The 26,531-nt window shown below is 48.5% G+C and overlaps 1 protein-coding gene across 6 annotated transcripts in view; it reads right to left on the reverse strand.

Moving 5' to 3' along the window:
• The window catches only part of kaznb (kazrin, periplakin interacting protein b), a 134,154-nt gene that overhangs the window by 26,895 nt on the left and 80,728 nt on the right, over positions 1-26,531 (reverse strand). For 5 of the 6 annotated variants that reach the window (XR_013131060.1, XM_077007299.1, XM_077007309.1 and 2 more), the window contains one exon: positions 8,050-8,157. Coding sequence is in view for 5 of the 6 variants with exons in the window: in XM_077007299.1 (XP_076863414.1) it covers positions 8,050-8,157 (108 nt within the window). In the remaining variant the exon portion in view is untranslated. Of the gene's footprint in view, positions 1-4,841; positions 5,096-8,049; positions 8,158-26,531 lie in introns of those variants that run through there. The other variant, XM_077007320.1, reaches the window with a different exon arrangement.

A 26,531-nucleotide genomic window follows, 5' to 3' on the forward strand; every position in this document is an offset into this window, starting at 1 on the left:
GCCAAATTCAGATGCTGCGCTGCGTCACTTCTCAAAGCTTCTCAAACCCGTTGCTAAGCACATTAATGGATGGGAGAGAGAGGAGCGAAAATGGAGCCTGAAGAACAGCACAGTGAGAATAAGCATTCAGTGTCTGCAGAGTGTGTGGAAGGGGGTGGGGGGGGTGGGGGGGGTGGACACGTTCAAACAAAAGCAAAACAAGAAGCCGATAAGCGACAAGGCCCTTTGTGATTGGTAGACGGTAAGTCCATAAAGGACCAATCAGAACACCCTCTCGCTGGATCGCTGCAGGTCCCTCCTCCCATTCATGCTCCACTATCGTGCTTTTCTTTTTGATAAAGTTCAAAGGGAATGATTTATCAAAAATGCTCTGCCTTGGAGACCATGCCTCCCACAGACGCTGTCTCTGGCTAGGTGCAGTGCACCCCACGCCGATCTGAGAGGTATTCTTCAGAGGCGCTGGGGTTTGTGGGAGTCTGGCTGAGTGTGTTGCCCAGGCAGCCCTGGGGCACTGTGATCCTATCTTCAGCGGGACTGCGAGACCTTTGGGAGGTTGGTCCACACTTTGACCCCGGGGAGCACATGCACGCGTGTTCACAACTTCCTTCCTGTCAGTGGATCTCTGTGCAGGAAAAAAGAGCATGAAGCCATCGACCTCACATTCAGTGGCCAGAGACGTCAACGTGACAGGATGTTTGCACAAACAACATACACACTCTCTCCCTCACTCTGTCCCTCCTTCTCCCTTTCTCTGCCTCTTTTCCTCTCATTTTCTTTCTATCTTTCTCTAGCTTTATTTTTTTCCAACAGAGTTCACATGCAGTGTACAGGGCAGATATGAGATTGTGTGTATTATATATATATATGTGTGTGTGTGTGTGTGTGTGTGTGTGTGTGTGTGTGTGTGCACGTCTCTAGAGCCCAGTTGTCCAGTGGGCTGTTTCCCTCTGATAATTGTGGATATGACTCACATCAAAGGAGCAACGTTGCTCACGGTTGCAGAGGGAAACCACAGAGGTTGGTGTCGTGGTGATAAGGGCCACTCTTCATCTGACGGAGCGTGGGGCTAATGGCTTTTACGCAGGGCAGAATTACAGCAGCCTCACTGTCCACACCAACCTCACCCCCCCCTCACCCCCCCCACCTTATCAGTACATCAGACCTCCTGCATACACCCTGTCCAGCCAGAGTTCCAGCAGATTCACAGAAGGCAGAAGCAAACGTCCATGTCAGCATCTGAGTAACCTTTCTTGTGCTAAACGAGCAAAACCACTTTAAATCCGGCAGGTGTGCTGCATGACCTGAAACCCACTTCCAGTACAACCAGTCTTAGAACACAGATCCCGCTCTGAAACAAAACCGGCATTAGAACACAGAGTCAACTCTGCAACACAGTCAACACATCAGAACAGACCTGCGTTCGAACACGGACCCAACAGCGCAGGAACCCACAACACAGCCCTGAGCTTCACTCTGCTGCGCTCCATCTGGGAACAGTAAAGCTCCATCTGGTTCAAAACGCCAGCCTCCCACCTCCTCCAGCCCGATCCACGTTTCATGGCCCGTTTCCGTTCGGGAACTCCGGGCGCGCTGTGCACCTTGCGAGACCCACGCGGGGCCCACGTCTAAAATAGCAGCGGCAGTCAATGAGAGCACATCGGCATAGCGCTGATAAAGACTTGAGAGGGAGGAGGAGGAGGAGGAGGAGGAGGATGGGACAGGAGCGCGTGGGCCGAGCGACTGACGAGCGCTATCTACGGTGGCACAGAATGGCGCCCGTGAAAAGGCTTTAGAAAGGCCGGCGGCAGCGTGGCTGCAGGCTGCGGAGTGTGTGCACCACACACGCAGGAAGAGACCAGAACAACTTCCCTTTAGACAGCAGAGGACATCACGACTCTGGCAGAGTGGAGAACACGGACGACACAAAGCAGCGCTGCAACTTCTGTCAAACTTGGGTGTGTTGGTATGTAAATGTGTGCATATCTATAGGAGTGCATGTGCGGGCGTGTGTGTGTGGGTGGGTGTGTGTGTGCGCGCTGCTGCAGTACCATGTGTATATCTACGGAGGACAGCTGTGCTAAATTAATTGCTCTGTGGGCTGCTCTGAATGCCCAGTCAGCCTGGCCATGCCGACTGGAGATATCAGTAATTGATTCAAACTTGTACTGTAGCAGATTAGGCTTTGTGCCAGTGGATGGTCACCACAGACCTGTGTGACACACACACACACACACACACACACACACACACACACACACACACACTATTCTATCACTTACCATCAATCACAATGTTCTGAATTCAATTACAATCTTACACTGTTCCTAGTAAACACCCATAGGGGCTTTAGCACTTCAGTGCTGGGGAGACACCACACCTACAGTTTCTCCGTTCTTATTCTCAATTTCATCCATCAGAAAATGTAGAAACACTCATGTTTCTTCCAAGCTACTACATAATAATCAAATGCTGCATAAAAAAAACCCCACACACTATAAACAAACAAACACTTCACTAGCACAGTAAAATCTGCCAACACTAAAATCCTCCTGGATTATCGTCCCAAGCGGTGTTTTTGTGTAGCCCGTTACGCAACACTGATACTCAGAACGAGCTCGTCTCACTCTCAAACCCCTCTGGACTCTGTAGTGATGGTGACACGCAGCACGCGACGTGAAGGGCTTTCAGCGGCACTAACCGTGTGTGCACGTGCGTGCACTCTTAGCGTACACTTCGAGGGTGGCAGACAAATGCTCCGCGTGCCAGGGCCACGCGCCAAGAAGCGCGCTACTACTTGCATTCAGTACTACCTGCATTACATATACGCCGATCAACAAACACCTACTCCCTATTGTGATTAGTTATGCGAGCACACCCAAACCCACATACACACACACACACGTGCACCATCTACACACAGTAAGCGCACTGAGCCGGTATTCCATCGTGATGGAGAACCGGTAAAGGAACATACACATCCATCTACGGTTTGTTGTAAATGAACGCAACGGCCTGAGGCAAAGAGAAGACGCACAGCAGACTTTCAAGGTTACATATCATCCCGATCAATCACTATGCCCGTGAAGCACGTTGAAATACTTGTGTCAAGTCCAGCTAGATTTCTTATAGAGTTGAAAGGAATTTTATTAAAATTTCCCCCCTCGCCGATTGTGAGTCGTTTATTTTATCCGCATTATTAAACCAAAGGACCTAGAAAAGGTTATGCTAGAAATTCAACATAAAATACACAGTGGTCGTGATGACTGACACGGGAATTACATTTATTAGCTGGCGCTCATTTAAGCATCGTTAGTATAATATACTGAACGATCTTTCCACATTAATATGACCTAGCTAGACAAGCTTACAGGACATGAAATCCCGTCCTGACCCGTGCCGGGAGCTTGGCGAAGGTGTGTAAAGCGTGTAAAACCTCACCGTGTTGACTCAAAGGGGCGTGCGAGTGTATTACGTAAACCTAACACAGCCTGATTAACCGTGGGTCAATCTTTTGACAGTCCCAGGCTTTTAACCTAGTGCCACGGGCGCAGGGCAGAGCCGGCAGCCTCTCTCAACCATTCCTGCTTCATGAATACGCCAAGTGAGGATTCACTGGAATTTATTGTAGCATGCCAAAACCATAGCTCATCCTGCAATCACTCTACAGATCCTCGAGAAACGCCTATGAAAACGTCCCGATCACAAACCAGTGACGAACGCTACAAACGAGACGAAGAAATCACTCCCATGTGTTTCGAAAATACAGATTACACACCCGAGACTACACATACGAGACTAAACGTCTGATAAACACCGATCCGACAGTCTATAAAGATCTACGGCGGATGGCGGGAACTCCAGTGCACGTCCGATCATTGATCATATGTATGTCATATTAAAGGAATGCTTGTGACTCGTCCGCACCCAACGCTGCACGACCTTTAACACCCCGTGAGGTGAAGTAGGGGGCAGAACTCACGTGCGGTCAGGCGCACTGACCTCATTCGCTTTACGTCAACTAGACACACGGTGACACAAAAATGATGTCAACTGAAAATGTAAACCATCCACAGTGTTGCCAGGCGTAAGATAATTATCGTATTTGTGCGATAATTTTGCCCTCTGTTCGATGTACGGTCTATAATCACAAAAAAGGCCAAATATACGACCATTTGACCATTCCGTGAATGTGCGGTTGTAAATCGTTTGTAATGAGCCGGTGTGTCTGTGGGAGTTAGTTGTAAACCCTGAAGGGGTCGCACCCCGTTGTTTATGGGGGACACATTAGCCCAACATCAGTGGGACTGCTGAACCAGGTCCGTACTGCCGCCCTAGAGCGGTGAGTGGCTGTCAGACGCTCCTCAACACTGTAGTGCATCAGTAGACTTGTTATTTTGGTCAGGACGCGTGTACGATCATTTTATGGTACGATAATCCTACATTTCTCACCTGGCAACACTAATCACCTAGGGCCTATATCGCGATTGGTACACGCGAGGGAAAGTGTTGAGACCTGGTTAACTCGTGTCATTACTCGGTTTTAACAATGTCATGTAGCTACATGCTAAGCGATAGCCTAGGAAAAAGGCTGACTGTGCACGCGCTCAATGGTGTCAGAAGTTGGTCAGGTGTAAACCTGCCAGACGCTTCTGGGTTACAGGCGCTGTGGCTAAAATGGGTCAAATTCAGACCCAGTGCTCGTGTCCTGACGCTGGAACAAGCGCACAGGCACACACAAACACTCCCACAACTATCTACGGTCTGTTAGAGACTCAAGGATTCATGAAATCTGTTTTCGCTCTTTCTTTTTTTAACACACAAACGCGTATCCACACACTCACCAGGTCTGCACTCCTCTTTGTCAGATCTCATACCCCCAACTGCACTAGTTCCAGTGTGTTCCAGTGTTGTGTGTCCTCATAGTAAGAAAACTTGAGTTAACCTCCACACACACGCATGCACACAAACACACACACATAGTACTGACTCCTCCCTGCCAGGTTACTAGGGAGGAGTTCCCCTTGTGTACTGGGTAAGGACAACATTTCTCTCTCTCTCTCTTTCACTCACTCTACCTGCTCTGGGCTTCCTACCCCCCTTGTGGTCTGCTCCGTCTCTCTCTGCCCAGTCTCACAGAAGGGCGGAGAGAGCATGGAGAGCTGACACCACACACACACTGGGGGAAGGGAGCCCAGCCTTTGAATTCTCAGGTGTGTAGGCAGGTGTATCTTATTTCAGCAGTTCTCTTGCTCCATCTAATGGCCAGAACCTGACATGACCGACCCACCTCGCCAGACCTGTTCTTTCGCCACACCTCCCTCATTACACAACACAGCCTGCACCGTCACCCTCACTGAGGGATCGACCTGCCCTTCAGTCTCTCCCACGTCCCCTCCCGCTTCTCCCCAGCACTCTGCTTGGCAGGGGTACCAGGTCACATGTGGAGGCCCAGATAAAGGGCTGAAGGAGAGAACAAGCCATCACTGGCCTAACAGAGCTGGACTCACTCACAGCTCACTGCAGGGGCTCCAGCCTGTAGTGTAGGGGCAGTCAGGCTGCCCGCAGGTCCACTCCACTACCCTCAGGCTCTTAGTCCTGACTCAGTGCTCCTCGCTGGGTTTCCAGCCCTGACTTGATGCTGTTTCACTGGGATTCCAGCCCTCACCCTTTGCTCTTGGACTCGGGACTCTCAGACAGCAGCAGAAACCCAGAGTTTTGGGAGCCAGTGGTGCCATGAACCTCAGACAGCGAGAGTGCACAGAGCAAGCTGGAGATTTAGTATGCTGGGTACATAATAAACACGTACATGCACACATAGACCAACGGTTACACATCTGCCTACACACACACTTAGAGAGAGGCACACACATACACACAATAATTTGCAGTGTGTATTCCAGCCCTGGTGTGAGTATGATCTAGGTTATGGTAGAGAGCTCTTGTCCGGTGCCAGAGGGAAGGTGTGTATCATCAGTGCTTTTCCATTAGCTGCAGTCTGTGCTGGCCCAGTGAACCCGTCTGGGTGTGCTGGCCCAGTGAACCCGTCTGGGTGTGCTGGCCCAGTGAACCCGTCTGGGTGTCTGGGCGTTTGAGTGTCTGGGTGTCTGGGCGTTTGAGTGTCTGGGTGTCTGGGCGTCTGAGTGTCTGGGTGTCTGGGCGTCTGAGTGTCTGGGTGTCTGGGCGTCTGAGTGTCTGGGCGTTTGAGTGTCTGGGTGTCTGAGCGTTTGAGTGTCTGTTTGTCTGGGCGTTTGAGTGTCTGTGTGTCTGGGCGTTTGAGTGTCTGGGTGTCTGGGCGTTTGAGTGTCTGGGTGTCTGAGTGTCTGGGTGTCTGGGCGTCTGAGTGTCTGGGTGTCTGGGCGTCTGAGTGTCTGGGTGTCTGAGTGTCTGAGTGTCTGGGCGTTTGAGTGTCTGGGTGTCTGGGCGTTTGAGTGTCTGGGTGTCTGAGTGTCTGGGTGTCTGGGCGTCTGAGTGTCTGGGTGTCTGGGCGTCTGAGTGTCTGGGTGTCTGGGCGTCTGAGTGTCTGGGCGTTTGAGTGTCTGGGTGTCTGAGCGTTTGAGTGTCTGTGTGTCTGGGCGTTTGAGTGTCTGTGTGTCTGGGCGTTTGAGTGTCTGTGTGTCTGGGCGTTTGAGTGTCTGTGTGTCTGAGCGTTTGAGTGTCTGTGTGTCTGGGCGTTTGAGTGTCTGTGTGTCTGGGCGTTTGAGTGTCTGGGTGTCTGGGCGTTTGAGTGTCTGGGTGTCTGGGCGTTTGAGTGTCTGTGTGTCTGGGCGTTTGAGTGTCTGGGTGTTTAGGTGTTTTGAGGTCTCTGTGTTTTGGTGTCAGGGTGTCTAGACGCAAATGAAGGCAGACTGGGTCGCATTTATTCAGCGAGGTTCAGAATGTCTCTCTCTGTCCGGGCTGAAGCTCCTGTGTGGATGCTAACACTACTCCTGGAGGCTTAGCTTTCAGAACAAAGATGATCGACCCCTTGCGGCAGTAACAGCACCTGTGACGCTTTCTTAAAGGGACTGTAATGACTTATTCTAGACCTGGAGTGGAGTATAACATACTTGAGGTCAATGAAACAGAATACAAGAAGAACAGGGAGGTGTTGAATCTGTATATGGAGAAGCCTCCTAGTCTTCCTCTCAGCGAAACAAAGTAGACCGTAACGCTCGACGGCGGTGGAGGTGAGGGGGGTCTCAGTAAGAGGGCCTGGAGGAAGGACTCATGCCGATCTGCGATGTCGGCTTTGATAAAGAGATAAAGATTATGACTGATAGCTTTGGGGAGAGGCATCACCGGGTAATGGGCGTCATTATGGGCAGAAGATTGAGTGTCTAAAACAAGACTTATAGATTCTGCTCAGTGCCAGCTATGATCAATGCACTTGGTGATAATGACTATAATAATGAGCTTGGTGACTGGATAAATCGAGGTTTTTTTGTGAAGGTACAAAATGAAACCATTTTTGCTTTGTTATATATACTCCCAGTGTAACAAACACAGCACACTGGTGTACGATTACCAAGACAGTCATAAAGCCTCACTGTCTGAGCAAAAATAGTTAGTAAAAAGTTTCTAAATAGTTGCTAGTACTGCTAGTATAAACTGATAAACTTTTTACTTCCCTGTGAATTTTCAAATTGTAAGCTAAAGATCTCAGTTTAGTCATTAAAATGTAGTTAGTCACAATCCATTACTAATTACCTATAATGTTAATGGTAGCTCACTTTGTAACACTTTCATAGCTGTTATGTGGTAATTCTCATTATCAAGCATTATCATTTTATATTAAACAAAAAAATCAGCACCTAACAAACAACTCTGCAGACTCCACCACTGCTTTACGTTGCAATACGTCTTGTTTCTGCTCATCCTGGTTTGTATTTCTGAAGGGTTACTTTTATTTCTGCATCATTATTTAGTCCAAGTAATCAAACACTTTGACCCCTAGCGTCTGTGCGCTTCTAGCCGCCGCGTGGGGAACGGAAGCGCCTTGTGTGTCTCCACCTGTGTGGCCCCTCCCACCTGTGTGGCCCCTCCCACCAAAGTTCTCCACCACTGTCCTACCTTTATCAAGCGGGGAGTCTGGAGACCCAAAGTCCATGAGGCTCGACATGTTAGTCTGGAAACAGATGTCCGTCACCACCGTCTTGTGCCTGTGGGCGACCACCGCATCTGCAAAGGAAAGAACACGATGCCTGAAATCATTTCCAGTTTCCAGTGTTAGCGCGGTGAGCGGTTAGCACAGTTAGCGCGGGGAGCGGTTAGCAGAGTGCGGCAGAGTTCCGAGCAGCCCGATTACCATCTGAGGCTGGAGCCCCGCTGGGGGAACCACTTCTATAGAGCTGGCACCAGTAGCACTGCTGCCCTGTGATGGAGGCCAGGATGCAGCCGACCTCCTGTGGGTGGAGGTGGGGAGAGAGGAGGAGAACACCACAGGGCCCCCTCACGTGAGTCACTCTTCTAACATCTATTATTGCACAGCTGTAATTAACTCTGTTACAATGACACGCGGCAGACAGCGCTGCGCATCCACTGAATAGCCTCCGCAGAAGATACTCATCTAGCAGGTCTGCCCACGCTGCAGCCGCAATCAATGCACATTGACTGTGACAAGTAGCAATTTCATTTAGGAGGAGCCGCGTGGCGAGGTGTGACTTTTCTTTAGAGCACCCAGAGAAAATGTGGAAACGAACAAGATGCAGTTTGTGAAGATAACAGGAACCTCACCACTAACAGCTTAAATCATCCATCATTTGCTCTTTGGTGTTGCATCAAGGATTTTCACAGAGCAGTGAAATGCACCGGGGTGCAGAGATCCCCGACAGCATAGAGGACAGAAGCCGCGTCTGTGTACTGCGATGACATCAAACTTCGCCAGAGGGGCTGCAGATGACTGACATGACATATCTGTTGCATGGCATCGGTGCATGACATCACTGGAGCGCATCAGCCACCAGAAACTCTGGACAGCTTCTGTCATATTTCACACTCACACATTGCCACTCCCCTGGCCACTCCCCTTTTCCTGGTCCTGCCTGGCAGCCCCTGACTGCCACATGGCTGCATGTGCACCAGAGCTCGAGGCCTGGAGAAACAGACCCGCTGCATTACTTTCAAAGTGCCCTTCTCAGCCCACTCTTCTATCTTTTAAACCCCTTCCTACCCACCAGAGCACACATTTTTGCTGCAGCCCCACTAATGTCATTTGCCCAGAAGAACATGTCAACAGAATCTTTGCTAAGTCTCTAGCTGTCAAATTCTCCCTTTCCTCTTTCCTTCCATCTCTGTCTCTCTGCTCTCTCTCACTCACACTCACTCTCTCTCTCTCTCTCTTTCTCTCTCTCTCTTTCTTTTCCTCATCTTATGGTGTCAGGTTACAAGCTGCGAGGAGCCCATAAAGAAATAAATTTTTGGCTGAGCAGAGGCAATAATATCCCTGCAGTTTCGATCTATCATCTTCCAGGGCAGGTCACTGGTGACCAAAACACAGGGAGGGTGGGTTATGAAGGGGAGAGTGAATGGTTTTGCTTTTTGTGTTGTTCTGCCTCTCCTACAGACAGCTGCAGGTACTGCGTATCGATCGGAGGGCTTCACGTTAGAAATAGAAACTACCCATTTTCTCCCTCTTTCATCCTTTCATTCTCCTCTGCTCTCTGTGGGTTTAATGGGGGAAACGTTCCCAGATGGGCAGTTTAACGCATATTGATGAGATTGTATATAAATGAAAATTGGGAGAATACATTTCATAAGCTGAAATGCAGTTTATCCGATCTAGTCGTGCATGTGTTTGTGTTGCGGATAACTGTTACTAATGGAGTTTGGTTAAAGCAAAGACTAGTGCATTATTCATCACAAAATGTAATTGAGAACATTTGGTAACAAGTGGTCTGTCCTGCAACGCCACCCGGGTGAAGACGTGAACACTGAGAGGGTGCAGGGAAACAGCTTTTGGTGCTAATCAATAGCACAGAGGCCAATTGTAAATCAATGACAGCTTTACGGCCTGCAGGGCGGCGCCAGCTCCACTTACCCAACCGATCTTACCACCGCCTCTCATCACTGACAGATCTTACCACCACCTCTCATCACTGACAGATCTTACCACCACCTCTCATCACTGACAGATCTTACCACCGCCTCTCATCACTGACAGATCTTACCACCACCTCTCATCACTGACAGATCTTACCACCGCCTCTCATCACTGACAGCGTGACATAGTTCAAGGCAACCTGGACGGAAAGGTACAGATTGGACCGTGACAGACCTCACTAACAAACAGCCACAGAATCCAGAACTTTAACACACTGACACTGCCAGTCTGAACCAGATGTTGCAACACAATAGGTCTCCAGAGCATGTCCATGAAAAGTACTTTGGGGTGTCCAGAAAAATGCAGTCCACTCTCAGTTATCCATAAACTGTTGATTCGGTGGTGGATTCTTTGCTTCTTTGATTGAGTCTTTGCTTTGATTCTATTCACTTTCTGAATTTGGGGTTGTTGTACCATGCTCTCTCTCTGGCTTGCAAACACAGCCGTGAGGCTCGTGTCTCTGCCAGCATTGCTCTGAAAGGGTTATGTGATTTCCTGTGGACTCGTTGGCTTGCTGCTCACAGAGCTGACCTCCAAGTCGGCTCTGCCCTTAGCCAGAATCCTCCCCCCTTCTCTTCATCCTCTCCTCTTCATCATTAACCCCTTCAGCCCCTCTTCCTGATTTCCTTCACCATTAGTGCAGGTGTGGCCACTCACAGACAGGATTAGGGTCAGGGCTGTGGGGCTCAGATTACCCAGAGTGCACTGCACACTGGCCCCTGCACCCCCTCAGGGTGAGTGTAATTTGTCTAAATGTGGGATGAGTTAGATTTGTATAAGGTGAGTTGTAGTTTTTTGGGGTTGAGTTAGATTTTTGAGACACGAGAAGAGTGAGAGTGACTCAAAGACAAATTTCTGCCTGACTTTATCTAGAGGGCTTAAAACAATATGGTCTTTCATTCTGAGCTCCAAAATCTACAGCCAAAGTAATCTCAGGCGAATTTCAAAGCTCCAGAGTAACAGCAGTTTACATTTTATCACGTGAAAGCATATTGTGGAGGCTCTCTCACACACACACACACACACACACACACACACACACACACACACACACCACACACACTCGGCCACTCTGGTAGGCACTTTACTGTGATTACTGCTGACAACTGCAGCAATAGGCCGGCCTTTAGCTGCTCAACCCCATCTCCGTGGTGACAGCCTATCTGAAGAGAATAAACCCCCACACACAGGCAAACACACACACACACAGATGCACACACAAGCAGCAGTGGTTTAGGTCCATGGTGGGTATAAGATGGACACAGACAGTCTCACAGGCAACCCGCCCCTCAATCTCTAACTCACAACATACTCTAGCCCACAACATACTCTAACTCACTACATAATCTAGCCCACTACATACTCTATCTCACTACATAATCTAACTCACAACATACTCTAACTCACTACATAATCTAGCCCACTATATACTCTATCTCACTACATAATCTAGCCCACTACATACTATAACTCAACATACTCTAACTCACTACATAATCTAGCTCACTACATACTCTAACTCACTACATACTCTAACTCACTACTCTAGCTAACTACATACTCTAACTCACTACATACTCTAGCCCACTACATACTCTAACCCACTACATACTCTAACCCACTACATACTCTTTGATTGGTCACATTCTAGATATTATAACCTGCTATAATATTAAACATCGCCATGTAAATGATGGAAGAGCTGAAGAGGCGGAGAGAGATTGAGGGGCTTCAGGTGCCAAACTGTGACTGAGACCATTAAAATCAAACGAGAGGGCTGGCATTGCCATGGCTGCAGACACCACCCTGTCCCATAGTGGCATGATGTATGTGGGAGAGATGTGTAATTCAGTGGTAGCAGAGAAAAGTGTAACAGCTTCAGTGAGAAGGCAGAGACATGGGGGGGTGGAGCGAAGGCACCTCCCACCGCCTTGGCACCTCCCACCGCCTTGGCACCTCCCACCGTCGTAAAGCTTGAAAGAGCTGAGAGATTACAGTACTGTAAGTACTGCAGGACAAGGTGTGTTCCAATAGCTACAGTCCAGAAGTCATCAATCCATAACACATCATTGAGTAATATTAAAGCACGCTTGGAATTTATGAGTGGAATATTTTTTCTCTGTCTAACCACACACACATTCTGATGAACCACACACACATTCTGATGAACCACACACTCATTCTGATGAACCATACACTCATTCTGATGAACTACACACTCATTTTGATGCCTAAGACTATTTAGCAGTTATTCACAGTTGGCCTTTTTGTGTGAAGTTTATGGTAGATATTAACTGTACAATGTGAATTAAGCTTTCAAACTCCTAAATCCATCTGTTATTAGAAAACCTATTGGTTTGTCCATATTATGAGTATTATCTTCCCTTTTCAAGGTAAATATATCTCACTTCAGTTAAGGGGTATGTAAAACTCCAAAGATAATTACATTAACATCGCAGCTTATGGAAGAATCACAATGCTGGTACCAGGAAATGGGTCACAGAGTTACCTCACAGAGTTACCTCACAGAACACACACAACCTCACAGAGCGCACACAATCTCACAGAACGAACACAACCTCACAGAACACACACAACCTTACAGAGCATATGTAACCTCACAGACTGCCCACAACCTCACAGAACACTCGCAACCTCACAGACTGCACACAACCTCACAGACTGCACACAACCTCACAGAGCACACACAACCTCACAGAACACTCGCAACCTCACAGACTGCACACAACCTCACAGAGTGCACACAACCTCACAGACTGCACACAACCTCACAGAGCGCACACAACCTCACAGAGCGCACACAAACTCATAGAACACTCGCAACCTCACAGAGCGCACACAACCTCACAGACTGCACACAACCTCACAGAGCGCACACAAGCATCTGAAGCACCACCACAGAATCCAGCATGAGGCAGGTAGGGAGTCTAGGACAGTCACAGAACCCCACACACCGGGATGCATCACCATTGTCCCGCCACTGCTTACAGGCACGAGGAGGCTGCAGAAGTGAGAGATGATTGCTTGTCACATGACATGATGATACTGTTCTATACGAGGCATTGATGAATTATTTAGTAATTTAGTGTCTGTTTTATAAGATCTGATTTCATTTTAAACACTTTTTAATATTTGTGTATATATTTCAATGTACTATTATATACATGCTAATATAAGTGTAAATGTAAGAACCCAAAATAAATATACATACTGTTCTTACAAAAATTGGTGTGTTCAAAAAAAGTTTAAAAAATAAACAAAAAAAAACATCTGAAAGAGTACTGTGCATCTACACAGAATATTTAATCATGCTAACTTTACTCCTGCACAACTGTAGCAATATGAAATTCATTTTTGAAGTTTCAATATGAAAATTAAATTGTTTTGTCTGAAATAATAACTGATTGAATAAATGTATGAACTGACAATTTTACTTCAATTTTACTTCAATTTTACTTCAGTCTCACAATTTCTCTCTTTATATCTCTCCCACTCACTCTCTTTCTCTCTCTCCCCTCTCTCTCTCTCTTTATGTCTCTCTCCTTTTTAGTGGACCACATCCAAATTCCTGAGAGGTTAGAAGTGCTGACAGAATGAAAAGAATGAAAGGAAGAAAGAAAGGAAGAAAGAAAGAAAAAGCATTTTCACTGTCAGATCCATAACGCAGCAGTTTGTTCCATTCACAGTCTCATTAACACGGCTGTGCCGCAGATGGCATTGATGAATAGAAACAATCTGTGGCACGTCCGGGAGATGCAGGCAGAGGAGCTCCAGATGCAGCCGAGAGAGGGAGAGCGAGGACACACCCAGAGAGAGGGGCGGGTCTGTGGGACAAGAACAGGAAGTAAAGAGGAAAGGCAGAGGAACCTGTCTTGGCATTGATGGAGGACAAAGGCCTGTTGATCAGCTTGATTGAAATTCATACAGAAATATTTGCTGAGTCCACACTTGCTGATGTGCAAGCTAATTCTGACTTACTTTACTGTGAAAAAAGGCATTAAAAATATTAACCTGTGTGGAAAGTTCAGTGCTTACAGTATGTAGAGTAAAACCAGTAGGTTAAATTTACTCATATGAAGGTTCATATGAAAGCACCTCAGGGAAAAAGGGCCCACACAGCTCTGTAGTACTTCCTGTTTACTGGGTGTGTGTGTGTATGTGTGTGTGTGTGTGTGTGCATGTGTGTGTGTGTGTGTGTGTGTGTGTGTGTGTGTGTATAGGAGTGCAGCAGCAAAGCGTTCTTGGCTAAGGGGTATGCCTCTTGCACCGTACATGCAGCAAAAGACCCCAGGCGGTGAGGTGCACCACGCAGCACAGGAGGAGGTTCAGGGGGAGGTCCAGGAGGAGGTTCAAGGGGAGTTCCAGGAGGAGGTTCAGGAGGAGGTTCAGGAAGAGGTCCAGGGGGAGGTTCAGGGGGAGGTTCAGCAGGAGGTTCAGGGGGAGGTTCAGGGGGAGCTCCAGGAGGAGGTTCAAGGGGAGCTCCAGGAGGAGGTTCAAGGGGAGTTCCAGGAGGAGGTTCAGGAGGAGGTTCAGGAAGAGGTCCAGGGGGAGGTTCAGGAGGAGGTTCAGGAAGAGTTCCAGGAGGAGGTCCAGGGGGAGGTTCAGGGGGAGGTTCAGGGGGAGGTTCAGGGGGAGGTCCAGGAGGATTAGAGGGTAAGCTGCATAGCTTAATGAATTAAGCTTCGCTGTGGCTCTGAGACACTGGGACAGCACCTCACAGCACAACACAGCTCAGTGACCTCACAGCACATCACAGCTCAGTGACCTCACAGCACATCACAGCTCAGTGACCTCACAGCGGATCTCAGCTCAGTGACCTCAGAGTGGATCTCCAGGTCCTCTTCATGCTCATGAAAGACAGCACAGCAGATTCTGGTGCTGGCGTGATCAGGCGAGGTTTGGCTATATGGATGTGACGCTCCCGATGGCTGGAGAAAGGTTGTTTATTAATGGATATTTATAGCAGAGGATAGTGGAGCAAAATCAATATGTACTGCATTCACAGAGTATTAGAGCAGAAAGGCCTGCTGATTCATGCAGGGTGTCTAAGGCCAGATGAAAGACTTCACACACACACACCTTCACCCTCAGGAGTGGAGATGTGTTACCATATCACATACCACACACACACACACACACACACACACACACACACCCCCATCCATATCCATACCCATACTCATCCACTCACAGGAGCATGTCCTCACACACACACACACACACACACACACACACACACACACACACACACACACACACACACACACACACATCCATATCCATACTCCTCCACCCACAGCAGCACACACACACACACACACACACACACACACACACACACACACACACACACACACACACACACACACACACACACAGTCCTGTTATTACTGCATCTCCCTGCTACAATATGCTCCCTACTCCGGTACACTGATCTGAGATCATAACTGTGTCAATCTCATTAACCAGCCCTACTCTGCTACACTGCTCCAAGATCAGCACAGTATTAGTCTCATTAACCGGCCGAGCCCCCTCATTAACTAGTTCTGTTCTGGTACACTGCTCTGAGATCAGTGCTGTGTTGGTCTCATTAACCAGGCCTGTTCTGGTACACTGCTCTGAGATCAGTGCTGTGTTGGTCTCATTAACCAGGCCTGTTCTGGTACACTGCTCTGAGGCCAGCACTGTGTCACTCTTGGGGCCTGCATATGCTGACATGTAAATGTCAAATAACAGAAGCTGTTATAAATGTGTGTATCATAGCAGTCTGTTGAATGAAATACTACCCAGGTGCCGCCTGCCGAAAGATTCTCACCTAAATTGTATACCAGACTGCGTACTACAAGACCGACATGACAGCGTGAAGGGGCTGCCGTAAAAGTTTTATTACACACTGACATACGAATCTCCTACACCTTGTCGCCGATAGAGCATCCGGCTGGGTGTTTATACCTGTTCAGATACAAGACACAGACTCAGATCAGAGTGTAAGGGCGTACTCACACTAGGCTCTGCGATCTGGGCCCGGGCACGGTTGCCTGCCGAAGCACGGTTCGTTTGGCTAGTGTGAGCGCTCCAACCGTGCCCGGGCCCGGATCAGTTAACCGTGCTCGGGCCCGCTTTGAAGAGGTGGGCCAGGGCACGATTCATGTGGACTCGGGCACGGTTCGCTTCTAGTGTGAGCGCTATCCGTGCCCGGGCCCGCTTGGTGCCTCGTCTGATTGGTTCATTTCGCTGGAACTCAAACATGACATCAGTGATGCGACGCTCACGTTAAACAGTCATAGCGGCAAAGCGATTAGCAGACAATCGTTGTGTTAAATGATCGATAAATCTGTGCTTGCACCGTGTTTCTGCACTCCCAAAACGACTCCAAAAATACAATAAAAAGAGAATCGTGAACTCTATAGTGTTGTGCGAGCGCGCTTTTTTTCCAAATAAAGCGGCGTTGTGATGACGTAAGCGTGCTCGGGCCGGCTTGATGAAGCCAGTGTGAGTGCAGGCCAGAGGGGGAGTGGGGAGGGGGGATAACCGGGCCCCAGCACGGATCCAGCAAACCTAGTGTGCCTAGTGTGAGTACGCCCTAAGAGTGGAGACTCAGCCCAGCCTGTCAGTGCCTACAGATCACTGCCATCGTGGTTGTGGACGGGGGAACAGGTCTGTCCTGCACTGGTGGGGAAACACAGAGGCAACGTGTAGGTAATGCAGCAGGGAGGAGTCTGGGAATAGTGTGGGAGGAGCTTTGGGGAGTCTGGGAGGAGTCTGGGAGCAGTGTGGGAGGAGTGTGTTTCACCACTACACTGCTATCAAACGAGTGATCTATGCAAACTTGGTGGAGGCAAACCTGAAAGGACATCAGGTCAAATTCTTACATAGATAGACAATATTCCCAGTGTTTCATGGACAATATTCATGGACAATATTCCCAGTCTTATTAGAGTGGCAATCACCTTAACCATTCACTATGACTAACATCAACAACATATAAAGGTGCTCTTATTACCCTACAGCAAACTGCCATGGAGAAGCTGTCAGCAAGATGATTCAAAGGGCCGTTTAACGTCGGAAGACCGTCTCAGCACGTTTGAGGACTTATGGGTAAAAATGTGTCTTATTGGCACTCTGGGACCATATGCAGTTTGGTGTGTGTCTACGCCATTCTGCTAGCTACAGGAAATCATCATCATGTTAGTAAAAGTGGTAATTCCATGAATGTAAGGAAATTGAATTTCTTGCAACATTTGCCTTGTGGCTTGCGTGCAATAATAATATTATTTTAGCATGAGCAGAGAAGTGTTAATGAGATGAAATAACTGCCCAAGCCACACAGAACGCACGCGCGCGCACACACACACACACACACACACACACACACACACACACACACACACACACACACTCCCCCATGCCCACTTTAGCAGCAAAAGATAAACACCCAGAAAGACGTCCTCATGATGCGGCAGGGATATGGAATAATGCTTATTCTGATGAACAGGACTAAACGTGCAAACATCTACAGCTCACTGTACCTGAGGATTCTCAAACAGCTCCACTCAACAGTGTGTTCAGCTGTGTTCAACTGCTGAATTTCATTCCTTGTTCTCTGATTCAAACAGCTGCTTTATTTGCTGTGTTCAGAGACATGACGAGATAAGTTCCCTTCACAAAAAGCAATCTCATGATAATATAAGAGGAGAATGATAAGGACCCAATCAATGTAAGAGTGCTCAAAAACACACACTTCAGAAGCAAAGATGAATCCATAAGGGGCCGAGTACTCCCAGGGTTTCAGCACAGCCTACATCAGGAGCGCTGATGCACTTCTGTTAAGCAAATTGCCTTTTAAAGGTAGAAGATGAACAATTTTAGCGAAATGGTTTACGTTTATGATTCATTCCAGTCTGTTGTCTTATTGGGTTAATGCAAATACATGCAAATTCAGAATCACTCGTGTGAATATGTGAATGTGAACATACTGTATCTGCAACGCAGTTTCACAAAGGCAGATTATCTTATTATAAACCAGCAAACAAAAGATGGTTCACACTCCATCCTAGACATGGATAGACATGATTCATGTCTGTACACTTTCATTTTTCATATGCAAAGACAGCTAAAGAAATGACCACCTCCCCCTCCCAAAAATCCTCTACCACTTCACATCTGCCACACACCCATCCATCTTGATCAGATCTGACCACACCCATCCATCTTGATCAGATCTGACCACACTCATCCATTCAGGACACATGCTCAGTAGGAGGGGCATGCTCAGTCACACAGCTGCTGAAGACCGCTGTGAAATCTGCTACTGCTGGATAGTACAGATAGGGTACTGGCTTGAGACAGTGGTATCAGAAAGGCAACTCTGACTCAACAGCCAAAATGGAGTCGTTGATCAGTGTCAATCACAGCCCTGAGTCCCTCTAACCACCCCCCCCAATCCCGCCACGTATCAGAGATCAGAGATCAGAGCGCGTAGACGCAGGGATAATTGCTCCCCGAGAAACACTGGAGCAGAGGTGAAGCACACTGAGGACTGAAAATGGTGGGAGCCTGATCAGCTTTTAGTAGTCTGTGGCAGAGCTGTTGCTGCAGATCAGTTATACCCTGGAACTCCACCCACAAACCAATCAGAACGGGTGGAGGAAGCTGAGGGGGGTGGAGCTTTGGAATGTTATGATGCTAACTGTGATGCAGCGCTGGAACCCAATTCCGCAATACCATTTACGTGCGCCTCATGCACGTGAACTTCTCCTCTGGGCTGACCTTTGTCTCAGCACCGATTCCAGATTAGAATGCCTGCTGCAAAATGTTTCACGGAAACCAATGAATTCCAAAACAAACCCCGATATGCGTGCTGCCCCCCCACAGTTCCGAGCGATTGCCTGCTCACCCGAGCTCGAGGCTGGTCCGGGAGCCAGGGCTGAATGAGAGACACGCCTCCACTGGATGCTAATGATCCAAGCTGGTGTTTAAGGGTCAGGAGCGCACACAGGGGATCTGAGAGAAAGGTCGCGCTGGCTTGACATTTCAATCTTACCCAGCACCACACTTAGCCCCACCGCTGAGGGACGTGACAGTGTACACCCCTCGTCCTCAGAGCTAATGCGCCTAATTAATCTATGTGCTCCTGTCTCCACAGCATATATGTAACTGAATGGACGGGTTGGGATTCAGGGTGCAATAATGGGGCCAGGACAAAGGGGGAGCTGTGGGATTTGCTGCGGTGAAATGCTGGGTTCATGGGGAGAGGAAGAGGACCCTTTAAAAGCTGGGCCTGTGGAGGGCCCCACAGAGTTTTTTTGGTCTCCTTCGTGTCAGCAGTGGGTAAGGTGGATGGTGTGCAGTTGGTTGTTTTGTTAATTTTAGCAATTTATGTATGTTTGTGATTGGTGCGGCCTTGGAGTGCCAGCATCAGGCCAGAACAGGCTTAAGCTCTGGTCTCCTTTATTAGTTTAGTTTGTGTGTGTTTATTTGTTTACTTGTGTTAGTTCTGTTTGATTGTCCACGCCAGGGCGGCCGACCTGTGCTGGAACTCTGCACACCTTCGGCCTTCCCCAAGTGGCTCAGCCCGAGGTCCCGTAGTTGTAGTCCTTGCTTCTCGGCGGTTTGTGGTGGCCTTCCTTTTTTAAAATTAGCTCTAGCTTAAGATTAATAAAGTAATGGTGTATTTTTAATTACTTTAATGTTAATGTTAACTTGACCAGTATTGGGGACTGCAGGCTGTAGCCATTGTGTGTACGCCTACCACTGAGCCTTGGTGGGACATTTGATGTGTGGGTAGCTACTAATATGGAGTGCCATGTATGAATTTCGTGTGCGGTGTTTGTAGTAATGGCCATTTGTGAGCCTGGAATAATATTGCACTTGGAACTTTATCTCGATTTATCTGGTGTGTTTTCTTGGATTTATTTAAGGTCCCAGTGGTGGGTGGCAACCTCTGACTCCTCCTTCCTTCTCCTAAGAGCCTGGTTTTGAATAAATTGTAAACCTTTTGACACCTGACTCTTCATTGTCTCGCGTGGTCGACAGAACCTGGTTACATCTTTGGCGTAGTTCGGCAGCGACCAACTTAATTGTAAGTTGATTGAAGATGTCTCAGAGTGAAAATGAAGGAGGGGGGAGACCAAGGTCTTTTTCAGTGCCTACCTTTTTCCCATTTATGATGCCTTGTGCTAAATTTTCTGGGGGTAAAGGGACAAATGAAGGTACATTTAAACAGTGGAAAAATGACATTGAAATGTGGTTTAGAATGTATGGCGTCCCCGCTGAAAATCAGTTAGACTGGGTATTAAGTTGTTTGGAGGGGGAAGCGAAGAGAGAAGTGGCCATTTTGTCTGCTGATGAGAAAGATACTGTTGCTAAAGTATTCACAAAGTTGGCAAGTTTGTATTCTAGTGCTGTCCCTGCTTCTGGTTCACGCTCGATGTTCTTCAACTGTAGGCAGCAGGCTGAAGAAAGTGTGAGGGCTTTTGCCCTCCGCCTACAGGAGTCCTGGCAGAAGATGATGATCCATGATGCACAAAATATCTTGAACCCGGAGATACTAATGCGTGATCAGTTTGTTGCAGGGCTCTGTGATGACGGCCTGAAGAGAGAGCTAAGAATTAAGGTAACATTGAATAACAATCTTAAGTTTGCAGAGGTGCGGAAGGAAGCTATATTACGGGCAGACCTGGAGGAAAATGAGCAAGTATGTTGTGGAGCGGTGAAAGCAACTACATATAAGAAGCCTTGGGAAGATGACTTACAAAAACTTAAAACTGAACTTAAGTCAGAACTGGTGAAAGAGGTAGAGACTCAAGTGAATAACCTGTCCCAATCTCTCCTGCAGGGAATAAGGGAGGAGTTCTGCAAGGCGAAGCTTGAGTCACAGCCAATTCAGATACCTACTCCCTCCTTTGTGCCACAAAGATCCCGTAGTTTTTCACCAGGCCCTAGGCAACAGAAAATGAGGGTCCAGTCCAGGCCCAATGAGTATGACGAACAGGGACGGCCTATTTGTTACCAATGCCGAACCCCAGGCCACATTGCACGCCAGTGCCCCGAACAAAACCCCCCTGCCCCTTTAAACTAGCTTGCCCCACTGTTGTGGATCTAACAGTGGGCCAAACAGCAAATGATCCTTCCCCCACAGTGACCCAAGCATGTGATCTGCAAACACCCGTGCCCCCTATTGGCCTTGTAGGGCACTGCCCCATGATCCAAGTCTTTATGGATGGCATTGAAATCTCCTGCCTACTAGATACTGGCTCCCAGGTGTCCATGGTGCGCCAAGAGTGGCTACAGAGACACTTTGGCCAAGACGGCCAGCACCTGAAAGATCCAGCTTCCTGGCTGAAGTTGAAGGCGGCGAATGGTAAGGAGATTCCCTACCTGGGGTACGTAGAAGTTCAGATGGACATTGCTGGGGTGACATTGTCGAACGTGGGGGTGATCGTAGTAAAAGACAGCTGTTTAAAAGTATCAGGTCTTGTAGGAATGAATGCGATTAAACAAGTATGGCAAGTTTTATTCAAGAACACAGCACCTTGCAAAGTGAAGATTCCACCAAAACTAAATGATCCTGGCAAGACCCTGTGGCAGGAGGTCATGCACGTTTGCCAGAAGGAGCAAGGATTCGTCACCCCGGATGGCTTTGTCGGATATGTCCGTCTTGCCAGCCATCGTCCTGTGGCTATACCTGGTAACCGGGAGCTGCTACTGAACTGTCGAGCCAGGGGCGGACCAGGAGGTCGAGGGTATGAAGCCTTGATGGAGCCACTGCCCACGCAAGATGGACTCCTGGTAGCTCGGGCCCTGGTGACGGTTGGGGGCGGACGGACACAGGTACGAGTGCGTAACATCAGCAATGGCCCTCTAGTCATTTACCCCTATCAAAAATTAGGCAAAATATCTTTGTTGGACTCTTGTGAAGTTTTTGATGATGAACCTGCATTTGAAATTGAGAGGTGACAGTGTGGAGGCTCAGATGTCAAGTGATGCTGAACCAACCCTACACTCGAGTAGCAAGACTGACATGGATGCCTTACCACCATTCGACCTTGAAGGAGTTGCTCTGTCAGCAGAACAGAAGAGCAAATTGGCCACCTTGCTCAACAAACATAGAGCTGTTTTTTCTCAGCATGAGGAGGATTACGGCTGTACAGATACCATCTCTCACAGAATTCCTACGGGAGATGCAGCTCCCATCAGGCAAAGGTATCGTCAGATCCCCCCAAACTTGTACGCTGAGGTCAGGGCCTTGATCAAGCGCATGCTGGAAGCCGATGTCATCAAGCCAAGCTCAAGCCCATGGTCATCACCCATAGTCTTGGTTCGCAAGAAAGATGGTTCCATCCGATTCTGCGTGGATTACAGGCAACTGAACCAAGTTACTAGGAAGGACTCTTATCCCTTACCCCGAGTAGAAGAAGCTCTAGCCAGTTTGAAGAAGGCCAGCTGGTATTCTACATTGGATCTGGCGTCTGGCTATTGGCAGGTCAAAGTGGATGACAAAGACCAAGAAAAAACAGCCTTTACCACTCCCATGGGGCTTTTTGAATTCCAAAGGATGCCCTTTGGATTATGTAATGCACCTGCTACATTTCAGCGCCTTATGGAGAGTTGCTTGGGAGAACATAATTACCAATCACTGTTAATCTATTTAGATGATATTATTGTTTTTGCGGCTGATTTTGATACTCATCTTGATCGTCTTGATTATGTGTTCTCCCGCCTCTCTGCCCAGGGCCTGAAGCTGAAACCTGACAAGTGTAAACTTCTCCGTGATAGTGTCCAGTACCTCGGCCACATCGTGTCTGCAAATGGAATAGCCCCAGATCCGGGTAAAGTGTCAGCAGTCCAGCAGTGGAAAGTGCCAGTTACACCAACTGAGCTACGAGCGTTCCTTGGCCTTGCAGGGTATTACCGCCGATTCGTCAAGGGGTTTTCCCAAACAGCAGGCCCTCTCCACCGACTTTTAGGCGGGTACCCAGCAAGGAAGACCAAACCCAGAGTGCCAGGGCCTGCTTGGCATTGGACAGAAGAATGTGATTTGGCCTTCTTAGGTCTAAAGCAAGCCTTGACCCAGGCCCCAATCCTGTCCTTTGCTGATTTCAGTTTGCCTTTTCTCCTTTATACAGATGCTAGCCACCAAGGCCTGGGTGCAGTACTCTCACAGGTCCAAGAGGGCCAAGAAAAAGTTATTGCCTATGCAAGTAGAGGCCTGCAAGGTGCTGAGCGTAATGATGCCAATTACAGTTCTTTTAAACTGGAACTACTAGCACTGAAATGGGCCATTACAGAAAAATTTCATGAATACTTGCTCGGTTCAGACTTTGTAGTTTATACAGACAATAATCCTCTGGCCCATCTTTCCACAGCTCGGTTAGGTGCGGTGGAGCAGCGCTGGGTGGCGCGACTAGCAAGCTATAAGTTCCAGGTGAAACATCGCTCCGGAAAGTCTAATGTCAATGCTGATGTGCTCTCTCGTTACCCCCTTGGAACCCCAAAGGCATCAGAGGAACAGGATGGGGTGGAGGTTCCAGGCTTCCAAGATGTGACTGTGGAGGTGGTCCAGGCATGCTTGTTGGGGGTGTGTGAGGCAGAGTCCACCCTCGAGCTAGCAAAAGCTTCATGGATTGGAGAAGGCTGGTCTGCTGACAGGTGGGCCGAGGGACAACAAAAGGACCCAACAATCTCACGAGTTCTGTTTTTTTTGCAGACCAAACAGCCATTGCGGGCAGCCAAACGACAGTTAGAGAGTCCCCAAGTGCTGCGCCTGTTGAAGGAAATGCCCCGTCTACAGCTGCGAGAGGGGGTACTCTACAGGCGAGTCCAGGACTCAAAAACGAATGCCCTCCATTTCCAGCTCATCTTACCCCAGAGTCAACAGCAAGAAGTCTTCACTAGCTGCCATGAGCATATGGGACATTTTGCTGCAGATAAGATATGTAAGACACTTCAAACCAGGTACTACTGGCCCAATATGTTTGCAGACACCCAGAGGTGGTGTTTAGAGTGTCCTCAGTGTGTGTTAAGAAAAAAGCCCACTAACTCAACAGTTAGTTTGACACCCATTACAGCCTCTTACCCTTTAGAGCTGATTACCATGGACTTCCTGTCCCTAGAAGCCTCAGTAGGCGGATTGGAAAACATCATGGTCCTTACTGATCATTTCACAAAGTTCGCTTGGGCTGCTGCAACTCGGGACCAGACCGCAAAAACAACAGTGAGGGTGATGTGGCAACAGGTGATCCAGTATTTTGGATGTCCCGCCCGATTCCATGCTGATCAAGGACCAAACTTTGAAGCGGCTGTGGTGAAACAACTTTGCGACTTGTATGGCTGCAAAAAGAGTCACACTACCCCATACCACCCAGAGGGTAATGGCCTCACAGAAAGATTCAACCGCACCCTGCTGGGAATGTTGCGTAGTCTGGTGGAGGAAAAGAAGAGTAGGTGGGCAGATTACTTACCAGAAATGATCCATGCTTATAACAACACGGTGCATACCTCTACAGGTTACACCCCCTCGTATCTCATGTTTGGAAGACATGCACGTGCACCAGTAGACGTTCTTCTGGGGGGTCCGTTGGAAGAATCAAGCACAGTTGGAGAGTGGGTCCAGAAACACCATGAGCGCCTGTACTTTGCTTATAAAAGAGCAGGTGAGTTGAATGCAGGGGCAGCACAGAAGCAAAAGAGGCAACATGATGCCCAAGGGGGGCTGGGTCCATTAATGATGGGAGAAAGGGTGCTGTTGCGTAATGTGGGTCCCAAAGGGCAGAGTAAACTTGCAAACTATTGGCATAATGTACCCTATGTAGTGGTAAAACAACCTAATCCTGATGTTCCTGTGTATGTGGTCAAGCCTGAACGGGGGGAAGGGAAGGAGAAAGTTTTGCATAGGCGGTTGCTTCGTCCTTGTCCTTTGTCACTACAAGCCCTAGCGCAGGAAGAACGTGGCAAACCTGAGCCAAGGAGACAGTCATTCATGTGGATGCCCCCACCAACCCGATGGTTGCCCCCTTGGCAACGTGCAGGTCCGTCCACTGCATCACCAGTGGAAGAGTCTGTGGCTGTGGGGTCTGAGGAGCTGCGGAGGTCTCAGCGCAGTTCGAGGGGGATCCCACCCCAGCGTTATGGGCAAGGGGACAACTGACCGGCAGCACGAGGATGTGCTGTGAAAAGGTGGTGGGGGATGTAACTGAATGGACGGGTTGGGAGTCAGGGTGCAATAATGGGGCCAGGACAAAGGGGGAGCTGTGGGATTTGCTGCGGTGAAATGCTGGGTTCATGGGGAGAGGAAGAGGACCCTTTAAAAGCTGGGCCTGTGGAGGGCCCCACAGAGTTTTTTTGGTCTCCTTCGTGTCAGCAGTGGGTAAGGTGGATGGTGTGCAGTTGGTTGTTTTGTTAATTTTAGCAATTTATGTATGTTTGTGATTGGTGCGGCCTTGGAGTGCCAGCATCAGGCCAGAACAGGCTTAAGCTCTGGTCTCCTTTATTAGTTTAGTTTGTGTGTGTTTATTTGTTTACTTGTGTTAGTTCTGTTTGATTGTCCACGCCAGGGCGGCCGACCTGTGCTGGAACTCTGCACACCTTCGGCCTTCCCCAAGTGGCTCAGCCCGAGGTCCCGTAGTTGTAGTCCTTGCTTCTCGGCGGTTTGTGGTGGCCTTCCTTTTTTAAAATTAGCTCTAGCTTAAGATTAATAAAGTAATGGTGTATTTTTAATTACTTTAATGTTAATGTTAACTTGACCAGTATTGGGGACTGCAGGCTGTAGCCATTGTGTGTACGCCTACCACTGAGCCTTGGTGGGACATTTGATGTGTGGGTAGCTACTAATATGGAGTGCCATGTATGAATTTCGTGTGCGGTGTTTGTAGTAATGGCCATTTGTGAGCCTGGAATAATATTGCACTTGGAACTTTATCTCGATTTATCTGGTGTGTTTTCTTGGATTTATTTAAGGTCCCAGTGGTGGGTGGCAACCTCTGACTCCTCCTTCCTTCTCCTAAGAGCCTGGTTTTGAATAAATTGTAAACCTTTTGACACCTGACTCTTCATTGTCTCGCGTGGTCGACAGAACCTGGTTACATATACGTCGCAAACAGACAGAAGCTCCAAGAACACACTGACATGAACTCTGTATGTTTATTTATCCCAGCATTGCATCTTCTCACCAGAAACCCCTCCCCACCAGAAACCCCTCCCCATCAGAAGCCCCTCCCCATCAGAAGCCCCTCCCCACCAGAAGCCCCTCCCCACCAGAAGCCCCTCCCCACCAGAAGTCCCTCCCCACCAGAAGTCCCTCCCCACCAGAAGTCCCTCCCCACCAGAAGTCCCTCCCCACCAGAAGTCCCTCCCCACCAGAAGTCCCTCCCCACCAGAAGTCCCTCCCCACCAGAAGCCCCTCCCCACCAGAAGCCCCTCCCCACCAGAAGAC

This window comes from Brachyhypopomus gauderio, chromosome 1 (assembly GCF_052324685.1).
Source record: "Brachyhypopomus gauderio isolate BG-103 chromosome 1, BGAUD_0.2, whole genome shotgun sequence".
In the NCBI taxonomy this organism is placed as follows: domain Eukaryota; kingdom Metazoa; phylum Chordata; class Actinopteri; order Gymnotiformes; family Hypopomidae; genus Brachyhypopomus; species Brachyhypopomus gauderio.